Raw genomic sequence first — 12,864 nt, 5'->3', positions numbered from 1 at the left:
ATATATAGAAAAAATTAGCCGGGCATGGTGGCGCATGCCTGTAGTCCCAGCCACTTGGGAGGCTGAGGCAGAAGGATTGCTTGAGCCCAGAAGTTTGAGGTTGCTGTGAGCTAGGCTGATGCCACGGCACTCATTCTAGCCTAGGCAACAAAGCCAGACTCTGTCTCAAAAAAAAAACCATATGAGAAACCATTCCATGCTCACCAAATTGTCAAAAAATAAAAATAATGACAAAATCAACTAATAAAAATGATAAAAACCACTTTGGAAAATACTTTGGCATTATCCACTTAAGTTCAAGATGCAGATCCCCTATGATCCAGAAATTCTACTCTTGGCATATATAAAGAAACGTGCACATGTATACCAAGATGCATGAGGATGTTTACAACATATTGTTTGGAGATACAAGCATAATAAACTGGAAAGAAACACGAAAGTTCAAGATAGTGGTTACTCTGAAGGAAGAGGAAGTAGGACAGAATTATGAAGGAGTGCTCAGGAGCTTCACAAATATTATAATTGTTAGGTCGTTTTTCTTAAACTGCAAAATGGATACACTGTTCTTTGTATTGTTCATTATTTCTTGCATGCATTAAGTTTTTAGAGAAAAAAAGGCATGGAAAATAGATTAACAAATTCTGATATTTGTTGAATAGGTGTTGTAGATTAAGACATGGGAGGGGAATGGCATGGAAGCAGTATTTCAAGAGATAATAGCAGAACATTTTCCAGAAATGAAGAAAAATATTAATTAAAGCCATCTTTTAAAAGGAAAAACATAGGCCGGGCCGAGGCAGGAGTATCACTCAAGGTCAGGAGTTCAAGACCAGCCTGAGCAAGAGCGAGACCCCTGTCTCTACTAAAAATAGAAAGAAATTAGCTGGACAACTAAAAAATATATATATATATATTAGCTGAGTATGGTGGCGCATGTGTGTAGTTCCAGTTACTCGGGAGGCTGAGGCAGGAGGATTGCTTGAGCCCAGGAGTTTGAGGTTGCTGTGATCTAGGCTGATGCCACGGCACTCACTCTAGCCTGGGCAACAAAGTGAGACTCTATCTAAAAATAATAATAATAATAAAATAAAAGGGAAAACATAAAATAAAGTAATATTTTGGATAGAAAGATAGATCTCTTACATTATAGAATCTGCCAGGCAGGTGTTCTCATTGAATGTTCTAAGATTAGGGGAGTCAATTAATGTGCGTTAGGATTGCCCTAGGAAACTGAGGCCTAGGCTCTGACTTACAACTGTCCCCTCTTCCTTCCCTCTTCAGAGAGTACACGCTAGATGTGTACAGACTTTCATCCGTGGTCACACAACATGATGCCAAGAAAGCTGGAGCTGAAGTTGTAAAGCAGGTGGAGCACCCTTTGCTGAGTGGTCTGTTGTACCCTGGACTACAGGTACTTAATAGCAATAGAGTGGCCTCCAGTTACCTTTTCTGCTGTGTTTCTAACTACAGGCATACCTCCTTTTATTGTGCTTCTCAGATAATCCGTTTTTTACAAATGGAAAGTTTCTGGCAACCCTGTATCAAGCAAGTCTATAAGCACCATTTTTCCAACTGCGTGTGCTCACTTTGTGTCTGTGTCACATTTTGGCAATTCTTGCAATATTTCAAACTTTTTCATTATTATATCTGTTATGGTGATGTGTGATCAGTCATCTTTGTTGTCATTGTTATAGTTGTTTTGGGGCACCACAAACCATGGCCATATAAGATGGGGAATTTAATAAGTAAATGTTAGGTGTGTTCTGACTGCTCCACTGACCACCCATTCCTCATCTCTCTCCCTCTCCTTGGCCTCCCTATTTTCTGAGACAATACAGTATTGAAATTAGGCCAGTTGATAACCCTAAGTGGCCTCTTAAGTGTTCAAGTGACAGAAAAGCTAGAAATGATTAAGCTTAGTGTGAAAGGCATATTGAAAGCTGACATGGGCTGAAAGTGAGGCTTCTTGAACCAAACAGCCAAATTGTATATACAAAGGAAAAGTTCTTGAAGGAAGTTAAAAGTGCCACTGCAGTGAAGACACAAATGTTAAGTGAAACAGCCTTATTGCTGATATGGAGAAAGTGTTAGGGGTCTGGATAGAAGATCAGACCAGCCACAACATTCCATTAAGCCAAAGCCTAATCCAGAGAAAGACCCTAACTCTCTTCAGTCCTATGAAGGCTGGGAGAGGAGAAAAACTGGAGAACAAAAGTATGAAACTAGCAGGGGGCCGGGGCGAGGTGGCTCACGCCTGTAATCTAGCACTTTGGGAGGCGGGCGGATTGCTCAAGGTCAGGAGTTCAAAACCAGCCTGAGTGAGACAACCCCCCCCCATCTCTACCAAAAATAGAAAGAAATTAATTGACCAACTAAAAATATATATACAAAAAATTAGCCGGGCATGGTGGCCCATGCCTGTAGTCCCAGCTACTCAGGAGGCTGAGGCAGTAGGATCGCTGGGCCCAGGAGATTGAGGTTGCTGTGAGCCAGGCTGACGCTATGGCACTCACTCTAGCCTGGGCAACAAAGTGAGACTCTGTCTCAAGAAAAAAAAAAAAGAAACTAGCAGGGATTATATCATGAGATTTAAGGAAAGAAGCCATCTCCATAACATAAAAGCACAAGATGAAGCAGCAAGTGCTGATGTAGAAGCTGCAGCAAGTTATCTAGAAGATCTGTCTAAGCTCATTGATGAAGGTGGCTACACTAAACAATACATTTTCTTTTTTAAGAGACAAGGTTTTACTCTGTCACCCAGGCTGGAGTGCAGTGGTACAGTCATAGCTTGCTGTAGCCTTGAACTCCTAGGCTCAAGCAGTCCTCCTGAGTAGCTATAACTGTAGGTGTAAGCCACCATGCCTGGCAAATTTTTTTTTTTTTTTTTTTTTTGTAGAGACAAGATCTCACTATGTTGCCCAGGCTGGTCTCAAACTCTTGGCCTCAAGCAACCCTCCCACGATAGCCTCCCAAAGTGCTAGGATTAGAGGTATGAGCCACTGTGCTTGGCCTAAAACAACAGATTTTCAATGTAGATGAAATAGCCTTCTGTTGGAAGAAGAAGCCATCTAAGACTTCCATAGCTAGAGAGGAGAAGTCAATGCCTGGCTTCAAAACTTGATGTAGGGTGGGTGAGGTGGCTCACGCCTGTAATCCTAGCACTCTGGGAGGCTGAAGCAGGCGGATTGCTCAAGGTCAGGAGTTCCAAACCAGCCTGAGCAAGAGCAAGACCCCGCCTCTACTATAAATAGAAAGAAATTAATTGGCCGACTAATATATATAGAAAAAATTAGCCAGGCATGGTGGCGCATGCCTGTAGTCCCAGCTACTTGGGAGGCTGAGGCAGCAGGATTGCTTGAGCCCAGGAGTTTGAGGTTGCTGTAAGCTAGGCTGATGCCACAGCATTCACTCTAGCCTGGGCATCAAAAGCAAAACACTGTCTCAAAAAAAAAACTTGATGTAGAAGCTGCAGCAAAGGACAGACTGACTCTCTTGTTAGGGGCTAATGCGGCTCCTGACTTTAAACTGAAGCTAATGCTAATTTACCTTTCCAAAAATACTAGAGCCCTTAAGAAATATGCTAACTCTACTGTGCCTATGTTATATAAATGAAACAACATAATCTGAATGACCCCCGCATCTGTTTGCAGCATGATTTGCTGAATATTTTAAGCCCACTATTGAGCCCTATTTCTCTGAAAAACAGATTCCTTTCAAAATATTACTGCTTATTGACAATGCACTTAGTCACCCAAGAGCTCTGATGGAGATGTACAAGGAGGTTAATGTTTTCATCTCTGCTAACACAACATTCATTCTGCAGCCCATGGATTAAAGAGTAATCTCAACTTTCAAGTTTTATTACTTAAGTAATACATTTCCTAAGATTATAGAAATAGTGATTCCTCTGATGGATCTGGGCAAAATAAATTGAAAACCTTCTGGAAGGATTTAACATTCTAGATGATATTAAGAACGTTCCTGGCCGGGCGCTGTGGCTCACGCCTGTAATCCTAGCTCTTGGGAGCCCGAGGCGGGCGGATTGCTCAAGGTCAGGAGTTCAAAACCAGCCTGAGCAAGAGCGAGACCCCGTCTCTACTATAAATAGAAAGAAATTAATTGGCCAACTGATATATATATAAAAAAAAAAAAATTAGCCAGGCATGGTGGCGCATGCCTGTAGTCCCAGCTACTCAGGAGGCTGAGGCAGAAGGATCACTCAAGCCCAGGAGATTGAGGTTGCTGTGAGCTAGGCTGACGCCACGGCACTCACTCTAGCCTGGACAACAAAATGAGACTCTGTCTCAAAAAAAAAAAAAAAAAAAAAAAAGAACGTTCCTGATTCATGGGAGGATGTCAAAATATCAATATTAGCAAGAGTTTGGAAGAAGTTGATTCCAACCCTCATGGGTGACTTTGAGGGGTTCAAGACTTCACTGAGGGAAGTAACTGCAGATGTGATAGAAATAGCAAGAGAATAGAATTAGAAGTAGCACTTGAAGATGTGACTGAATTGCTGCAATCTCATGATAAAACTTGAACAGGAGCCAGCGACAGTGGTTCACACCTGTAATCCCAACAACTTGGGAGACTGTGGTGGAAGGATCACTTGAGGACAGGAATTTGAGACCAGCCTAACATACCAAGACCCTGTCTATAAAAAAATGAAAAAATAGTCCTTGGGTGTTAGCAAGCACCTGTAGTCCCAGCTACTGAGGAGGCTGAAATGGGAGAATCACTTCAGCCCAGGAGTTGGAGGCTGCAGGAGCTGGGATCATACCATTGTATCCAGCCTAGGTGACAGAGCAAGACCCCATCTCCAAAAATTTTTTTTTAAACTTGGACAGATAAAGATTTGCTTCTTAAGGATGAGCAGTGAAACTGGTTTCTTTTTTTTTTTTCTATATATATTTTTAGTTGGCCAATTAATTTATTTTTATTTTTAGTAGAGACTGGGATCTCACTCTTGCTCAGGTTGGTTTCGAACTCCTGACCTTGAGTGATCCTCCCGCCTCGGGCTCCCTGCTAGGATTACAGGCGGGAGCCACCGCTCCTGGCCCGAGAAACTGGTTTCTTCAGATGGAATCTACTCCTGGCGATGATACTGTGAATATTGTTGAAATGACAACCAAGAATTTACATTATTACTAGTGGCAATGTTTGAAAGGACCTTTGAAAGTGGAAAGGTTCTTAATTTTGAAAGAAGTTCTACTGTGGGTAAAATACATCAAACACCATCGCATGCTACAGAGAAATCTTTCATGAAAGGAAGAGTCAAATCAGTGTGGCAAACTTCATTGTTGTCTTATTTTACAAAACTGCTACATCTACTCAACCTTCAGCACCCCTCCCTGATCCATCAGCAGCCATCAACATCAAGGCAAGACTCTCCACCAGCAAAAAGATTAAGACTTGCTGGAGGTTCAGATGATTGTTAGCTTTTTTTTTTTTTAAAACAGAGTCTTGCTCTATTGCCTGGGCTAGAGTGCTGTGGCATCATCATAGCTCACTGGAACCTCAAACTTCTAGGCTTAAGCAATCCTCCTACCTTAGCCTCCCAAGTAGCTAGGACTACAGGTGTGTGCCATGATGCCTGGCTAATTTTTTCTGTTTTTAGTAAAGATGGGATCTCACTCTTGCTCAGGCTGGTCTCGAACTCCTGAGCTTAAGTGATCTTCCCACCTCGGCCTCCCAGAGTGCTAGGATTACAGGCGTGAGCCACCACGCCCTACCCACATTGGCTATTTCCTTTCTTTTCCTTTTTCTTTTTCTTTTTTTCTTTTTTTTTTTTTTGAGACAGAGTCTCGCTTTGTTGTCCAGGCTAGAGTGAGTGCCGTGGCGTCAGCCTAGCTCACAGCAACCTCAAACTCCTGGGCTCGAGCGATCCTTCTGCCTCAGCCTCCCGAGTAGCTGGGACTACAGGCATGAGCCACCATGCCCAGCTAATTTTTTATATATCAGTTGGCCAATTAATTTCTTTCTATTTATAGTAGAGACGGGGTCTCGCTCTTGCTAAGGCTGGTTTTGAACTCCTGACCTTGAGCAATCCGCCCGCCTCGGCCTCCCAAGAGCTAGGATTACAGGCGTGAGCCACCGCGCCCGGCCATTCCTTTTTCTTTTGAGATAGGTTCTCACTCTGTTGCCCTGACTGGAGTGCAGTGGCACAATCATAGCTCATTGCAGCCTCAAACTCCTGGGCTCGAGTGATCCTCCCACTTTGGCCTCCCAAAGTGCTAGGACTACAGACATGATCAGGGAGGGGGTGCTGAAGGTTTGGTAGATGTGGCAGTTTTATAAAATAAGACAACAATGAAGTTTGCCACACTGATTTGACTCTTCCTTTCATGAAAGATTTCTCTGTAGCATGCAATGCTATTTGATGGTATTTTACACACAGTAGAACTTCTTTCAAAATTAAGAGTCAACCCTCTCAAACCTTGCCACTAATATAGCCTGCATTGGCTATATTTCAAGTTCTCAGTTGGTCACTATTTGGACAGCACAGTCGTAGAACATATTCATCACCACAGAAAGTTCTGTTGAATAATGCTGTTCTAGATTGTTCTGCTTGTTCAACCTTCTCTTCCTCTACCTGTTCTTCCTCTTCCCCCCAGCCAATCATACACTAAATGTTATCAATTCTAATTCTTAAAAATCTCTTAAATTGGCTGGTCCAAAGGTAGTGAGTTATCTCACTTGATTGTTCACAGTCAGTTACAGATTGAACTCCTTGTTCTACTACTTTCCGCCCTCCTCACCACTGCACTTGACTAGTCTTAAAAAAAAAATTTTCTTACATTTATTATTGTTTTGCATCTTTACTGCTTTTGGTTCATGATTATTTCTCACCCAGACTCTCTCAACAACCTTCTGGTTCTTTTCTTTGTCTCCAATCCACAGGCCTTCAGTCCCTGCCCTGCCCTGTTACTAGTGTGATCTTTCTACAGTGCTTGTCATATTTCTCTCCTCCTTAAAACCATTCACTGGCCAGAATAACACTAGGCCCCCTAGCATGGCATTTCATGGTCTTTACCATGAAATGGTAACCTCATCACTCTTTCTTTCTTTCTTTCTTTCTTTCTTTCTTTCTTTCTTTCTTTCTTTCTTTCTTTCTTTCTTTCTTTCTTTCTTTCTCTCTCTCTCTCTCTCTCTCCCTCTCCCTCTCCCTCTCTCTCTCTCTCTCTCTCTTCCTTCCTTCCTTCCTTCCTTCCTTCCTTCCTTCCTTCCTCCCTCCCTCCCTCCCTCCCTCCCTCCCTCCCTCCCTCCCTCCCTCACAGTAACCTCAAACTCCTGGGCTCAAGCAATCCTGCTGCCTCAGCCTCCTGAGTAGCTGGGACTACAGGCATGTGCCACCATGCCCCGCTCATTTTTTCTATATATATTAGTTGGCCAATGAATTTCTTTCTATTTATGGTAGAGACGGGTATCGCTCTTGCTCAGGCTGGTTTTGAACTCCTGACCTCGAGCAATCCACCCGCCTTGGCCTCCCAGAGTGCTAGGATTACAGGCGTGAGCCACCGTGCCCAGTCCTCATCACTGTTTCCTACATTCCTTGAAGTTTGTGCTTTTGCAGACTGAATCACTCATAATTTCCCTAAGCACTTCACACCTCTGTGCCTAGTCATATTCTGTTTTGTCTGCACGGTGAAAAACATCTATATGTTCTTTAAAACCAAGCATAGCCCACAATCTGATTCTAGGAAGCCTTCCCCACACCCATCTTACTAAATAGAGGAGGTAATTTCTTCCTTGTGTTAGTGCTGTTCCTTGTATGAACATCTAGGTTAGCCCTTAGCTCGCTGTATTGAAATGACCCCAATTGGATAATTGGGCTTCTTGAAGGGAGAGTCTAGGTCTGAGTTATCTCGGCATTCACAAAGCTGGCACCAGGCCTGCCATGTCAGAGGTGACAGTCACTGTTTATTAGTTCAGTCTTACCTTTTTTCTGAGCTCTCACAGAACTTAATTCTTTATGCTACTTTACATTTGTCACAGGCTGCCTTATTCAATAGGGTACCTCTGACATGACGATAGTTTGTTTTCTCTCCCTCCCTACCAGATTATGAGTACTACGAGGGTAGACACAGCTCTTCTTATTTTTTATTCTTGTGTAATAATGTTCATGCAGGCAGTCAGGAACTGTTTATACAGCTCTTGAGGCCAATGGGGAGGTTAAAAGCTGTTTATTTTCTCCCTGTCTCTACTTAATGAAAAAAATCTAGTGGTTTTCGGAAGTTATTGATATCTCAGAGCCATATAGAAGAAGTACGGTAGATGTTTATGCTCCTGTGTTTCTTTCCACAGGCTTTGGATGAAGAGTATTTAAAAGTAGATGCCCAATTTGGAGGTGTTGATCAGAGAAAGATTTTCACCTTTGCAGAGAAGGTGAGTGTCCTCTCTCCTGTCTTGTTTTTTTTTTTTTTTTTGAGACAGAGTCTCGCTTTGTTTTCCAGGCTAGAGTGAGTGCCGTGGCGTCAGCCTAGCTCACAGCAACCTCAAACTCCTGGGCTCAAGCGATCCTCCTGCCTCAGCCTCCCGAGTAGCTGGGACTACAGGCATGCGCCACCATGCCCGGCTAATTTTTTAATATATATATCAGTTGGCCAATTAATTTCTTTCTATTTATAGTAGAGACGGGGTCTCGCTCTTGCTCAGACTGGTTTTGAACTCCTGACCTTGAGCAATCCACCCGCCTCGGCCTCCCAAGAGCTAGGATTACAGGCGTGAGCCACAGCGCCCGGCCTCCTGTCTTGTTTTTATTTGGGCCTCGGAGGTATGCAACTGAAGATCATTGAACTATGATGGGCCAGTCCCACCAGTCATAATCATACTTTATGGTAGGAATTACTCTCCCTGTTTTGCAGATGAGAAAAATGAAGTAGAAGAATAAGAAGGTTGTCCAGTATCAGACAGTTAATAACTGAGTAGGAATTAGAACCCAGATCTGTCTGACTCAAAAGTCCATGCTTTTTGCTACCACGAGGAAACTGCCCCAGGACCTGTAGGATTCGCTTCTTTCCTAATAGCTCAGTTTCCAGGGAGATGCACTACTAGTCAGAACCACTGTTCTTTTCAAGAACATTTGGTCCACTTCGACCTGCATGTTATGTAAACTGCTCACCTCTGAGATGAGGTTTATTAGGAGTTAGGAGGCTGTTAGCACAAAACCATAATAGTTATTTTCTGGGAAAGAACTTGAGTAAGTTGAAAAGAGCTACCAAGAAGTATGTGGTTTATTCTGTTTTGTTTTAGCCATCACTAGATTAAGAGGAAGTGTGTGGTATTTTTGAAAGCTTCTAAAAAACCTCATATTGGCAAAGATGTGGCGAAAACATTGCTTATGGATATACAAATTCTTGAGGGATGATTTGACGGCCCTAAAATATTTCTACCCTTTGACCTAAAAATTTTATTTCTAGACATTTGTCCTAAGGAAATAATAAGTACAACTAGAGTTATGTATACGAGTACTTACCAGACCGGGCATGGTGGCTCATGCCTGTAATCCTAGCACTCTGGGAGGCTGAGGCGGGAGGATCACTCAAGGTCAGAAGTTCAAGACCAGCCTGAGCAAGAGCGAGACCTGTCTCTACTAAAAATAGAAAGAAATTAGCCAGACAACTAAAAATACATAGAAAAAATTAGCCAGGCATGGTGTAGCCCCAGTTACTCAGGAGGCTGAGGCAGAAGGACTGGTTGAGCCCAGGAGTTTGAGGTTGCTGTGAGCTAGACTGACGCCACGGCACTCTAGCCCGGGCAACAGAATGAGACTCTTTCTCAAAAAAAAAAAAAAAACCAGAGTACTTATCACATTATCAATTTAAAGCAAAAATCTGGATATAAACATATTCAATGACAAAGTATTGGTTAAATGCATTATGATAAGCCTCACAATGGAATGTTATATTACGTTATTAAGTATGAAATGTCTAATATCCTTAAGTACTAAGTTTGACAGTTGGTATCTCTAACATTTCACTTTGACTTCTTATTTTATTTTTATTGTGAAGGTACATCCTCAGTCTTTCAAATGCACATTTTGGCTTGTGATTATCTTTCAAATTGTTTTTATTTTTGTGAAACCATGGATAGGTAAAAAAATGTGTTATTTTCAACTATGAGTTCCGTGGTGGAACCAATACAGCGCAGACAGCTCAAAATATCAATGAAGTATTTGGGAAGGATGTGGCTAGTTAACACACAGGACATCGATGGTTTGAGAAATTCCATTCTAGTGAATTTAATCTTGAAGATGAACCATGTGGGTGACCTGAGACCAAGGTAGATAATGATGACCTGAAAGCTAGAGTGGAAGTGAATCCATCTCAACCTAAATGTGAATTAGCAGCAAGGTTTGACATTACCCTTCCAACAATATTAGACTATTTGAAATGAATGGACAAGGTAAAGAAGCTAGATAGATGGATTCCACATGAATTAAACAAGTGTCAGAAGAGAAATCATCTCAAAGCTTGTCTTTCTTCACTGTCACTACGTACAGATGAACCATTTCTATATTGTATTGTTGTATGTGACAAAAAATGGATTCTTCTGGACAATTGCAAGCATTTGGCACAATGGTTGGATAAAGATGAAGTGCCAAAACCAAATATTCATCAGAAAAAGCTAATGATGTCTGTTTGGTGGTCCAGTGCTGGTATTATCCACTACAGCTTCATGAAACCTGGTCAGTTGATTACAGTGGATGTCTGCTGCAACCAAGTGGATGAAATGATGAGGATGCTTGTGATTAAGCAGTCAAGATCGGTCAATAGAGACAGGCCGGTCCTTTTGGAAGACAACGCTCAACCACATGTTGCACAAATAACGCTGCTCAAACTACAGAAGCTGGACTTGGAAACTCTCTGTCATCCACCATATTCACTAGACCTTGCACCAACTGACTAGCATTTCTTCCAAGCTTTGGACTACTTTTTTTTTTTTTTTTTTTTTGAGACAGAGTCTTGCTTTGTTGCCCAGGCTAGAGTGAGTGCTGTGGCATCAGCCTAGCTCACAGCAACCTCAAACTCCTGGGCTCAAGCAATCCTGCTGCCTCTGCCTCCTGAGTAGCTGGGACTACAGGCATGTGCCACCATGCCCGGCTAATTTTTTCTATATATATTAGTTGGCCAATGAATTTCTTTCTATTTATGGTAGAGACGGGTATCGCTCTTGCTCAGGCTGGTTTTGAACTCCTGACCTCAAGCAATCCTCCCACCTTGGCCTCCCAGAGTGCTAGGATTACGGGCGTGAGCCACCACGCCCAGCCTGGACTACTTCTTGCAAGGAAAAATATTCCATTCTCAACAAGCTGTGGAAAATGCCTTTAACAATTTCATCACCACTTGCTCTCCAGGTTTCTTCATTGCTAGCATAAATAAGCTATCGTTAAGATGGCAAAACTGTGTTGATAGTTTAGGTACATACTTTGATTAATTGTACTGCTTCTTTGAGATTTAATAAACTACGCTTTTGATTCAAAATTGGATGTTTCATATTTAATGTCCTAATACAATATTAAAATAATAGTTTTTTGATATATTTTATGAATGGGGATTGCTTACAATGTAAATTGTTTATTTCTTATTCCATATTGTCTACTCTATTAACTTTCTAGTTGAACCTTCTTTTATTATTCCGTCAGGGATTTGGCCCATACCTACCTTGTTTTTGTGTGATTCACAAGCTAAGAATGGTTTTTACATTTTTTAAGTACTGTAAAAAAAAGGTGGGCCAAGGACAGTGGCTCATGCCTATAATCCTGCCACTTTGGGAGGCCAAGATGGGACGATCACTTGAGGCCCAGAGTTCAAGACCAACCTAAGCAACATAGCAAAACCCATTCCTACAATACATAGAAAACTTAGCTGGGTATGATGGCGTGCACCTATAGTCCCAGCTGCTTGAGAGGCTGAGACAGGGAGATCACTTGAGCCCAGGAGTTTGAGGTTGCTGTGAACTATGATGATGCCACTGCACTATAGCTAGAGCAACAGAGCAAGACCTTGTATCCAAAAAAAGTGAAGAAGAATATGCAATAGAGATCACATATGACCCACAGAGCCTAAAATTTTTATTATCTAGACCTTTACAGAAAAGTTTTGCTATCCCCTGCTATAGAGATTATAGCTTGTAATTTATTAGAGTTTAAGTTAGATATTTTTACCACTTCCCTACAATGCAAGAATCTACAACAGTTTTATTCCATTTAACTCCCTCCTGCCCTTGTGCTATTGTTGCCATATATTTTACTTTTTGCGTATGTTTTAAATCTCAAAGACTTTATAATAATTGGTTTTGTTTGTTTTTGTTTTTGAGACAGAGTCTCAGTCTGTCACCCTAGCTAGTGTGCAGTAGTGTGATCATAGCTCACCGCAACCTCAATCTCCTGGGCTCAAGCAATCCTCCTGTCTAAGCTTCCTGAGTAGCTGGGACTACAGGTGCACACCACCATGCCTGGCTAATTTTTCTATTTTTAGTAGAGGCAGGGTCTTGCTCTTGCTCAGGCTGGTCTCAAACTCCTGACCTCAAGTGATCCTCCTGCCTTAGCCTTTCAGAGTGCTAGGATTATGGATGTGAGCCACCATGCCTAGCCCCTATTGACTGTTTTCTCTTGCCTATCAGTCTTTTTCTTTTCTTTTTAAATGACAGGGTGTCACCCAGGCTAGAGTGCATTGGCATGATCATAGCTCACTGCAGCCTCGAGCTCCTGGGCTCAAGCAATCCTCCTACCTGAGCTTCCTGAGTATCTGGGGCCACAAGTCTATCAGTCACTTTTTTCTGCTTCCTATTTGCTGTATCAAAGAGAATATAGATACATTGTAGAGGCTCTGGATTATGTTTGCAGAGTGCTGTTTTCTGTAG

General features: G+C 42.1%; 1 protein-coding gene across 1 annotated transcript in view; it reads left to right on the top strand.

Moving 5' to 3' along the window:
- YARS1 (tyrosyl-tRNA synthetase 1) overlaps positions 1 to 12,864 on the top strand; it is a 36,955-nt gene that overhangs the window by 10,899 nt on the left and 13,192 nt on the right. The window contains exons 4-5 of the mRNA XM_012765376.3: positions 1,282 to 1,411; positions 8,305 to 8,385. Of these exons, the coding sequence (XP_012620830.1) occupies positions 1,282 to 1,411; positions 8,305 to 8,385 (211 nt within the window). The remainder of the gene's footprint in view (positions 1 to 1,281; positions 1,412 to 8,304; positions 8,386 to 12,864) is intronic.

The sequence above is a fragment of the Microcebus murinus genome, chromosome 2 (genome assembly GCF_040939455.1).
Source record: "Microcebus murinus isolate Inina chromosome 2, M.murinus_Inina_mat1.0, whole genome shotgun sequence".
Classification (NCBI taxonomy): Eukaryota; Metazoa; Chordata; class Mammalia; order Primates; family Cheirogaleidae; genus Microcebus; species Microcebus murinus.
Note: the sequence above shows the minus strand (reverse complement) of the source record. Positions and strands in the feature narration are given on the sequence as shown.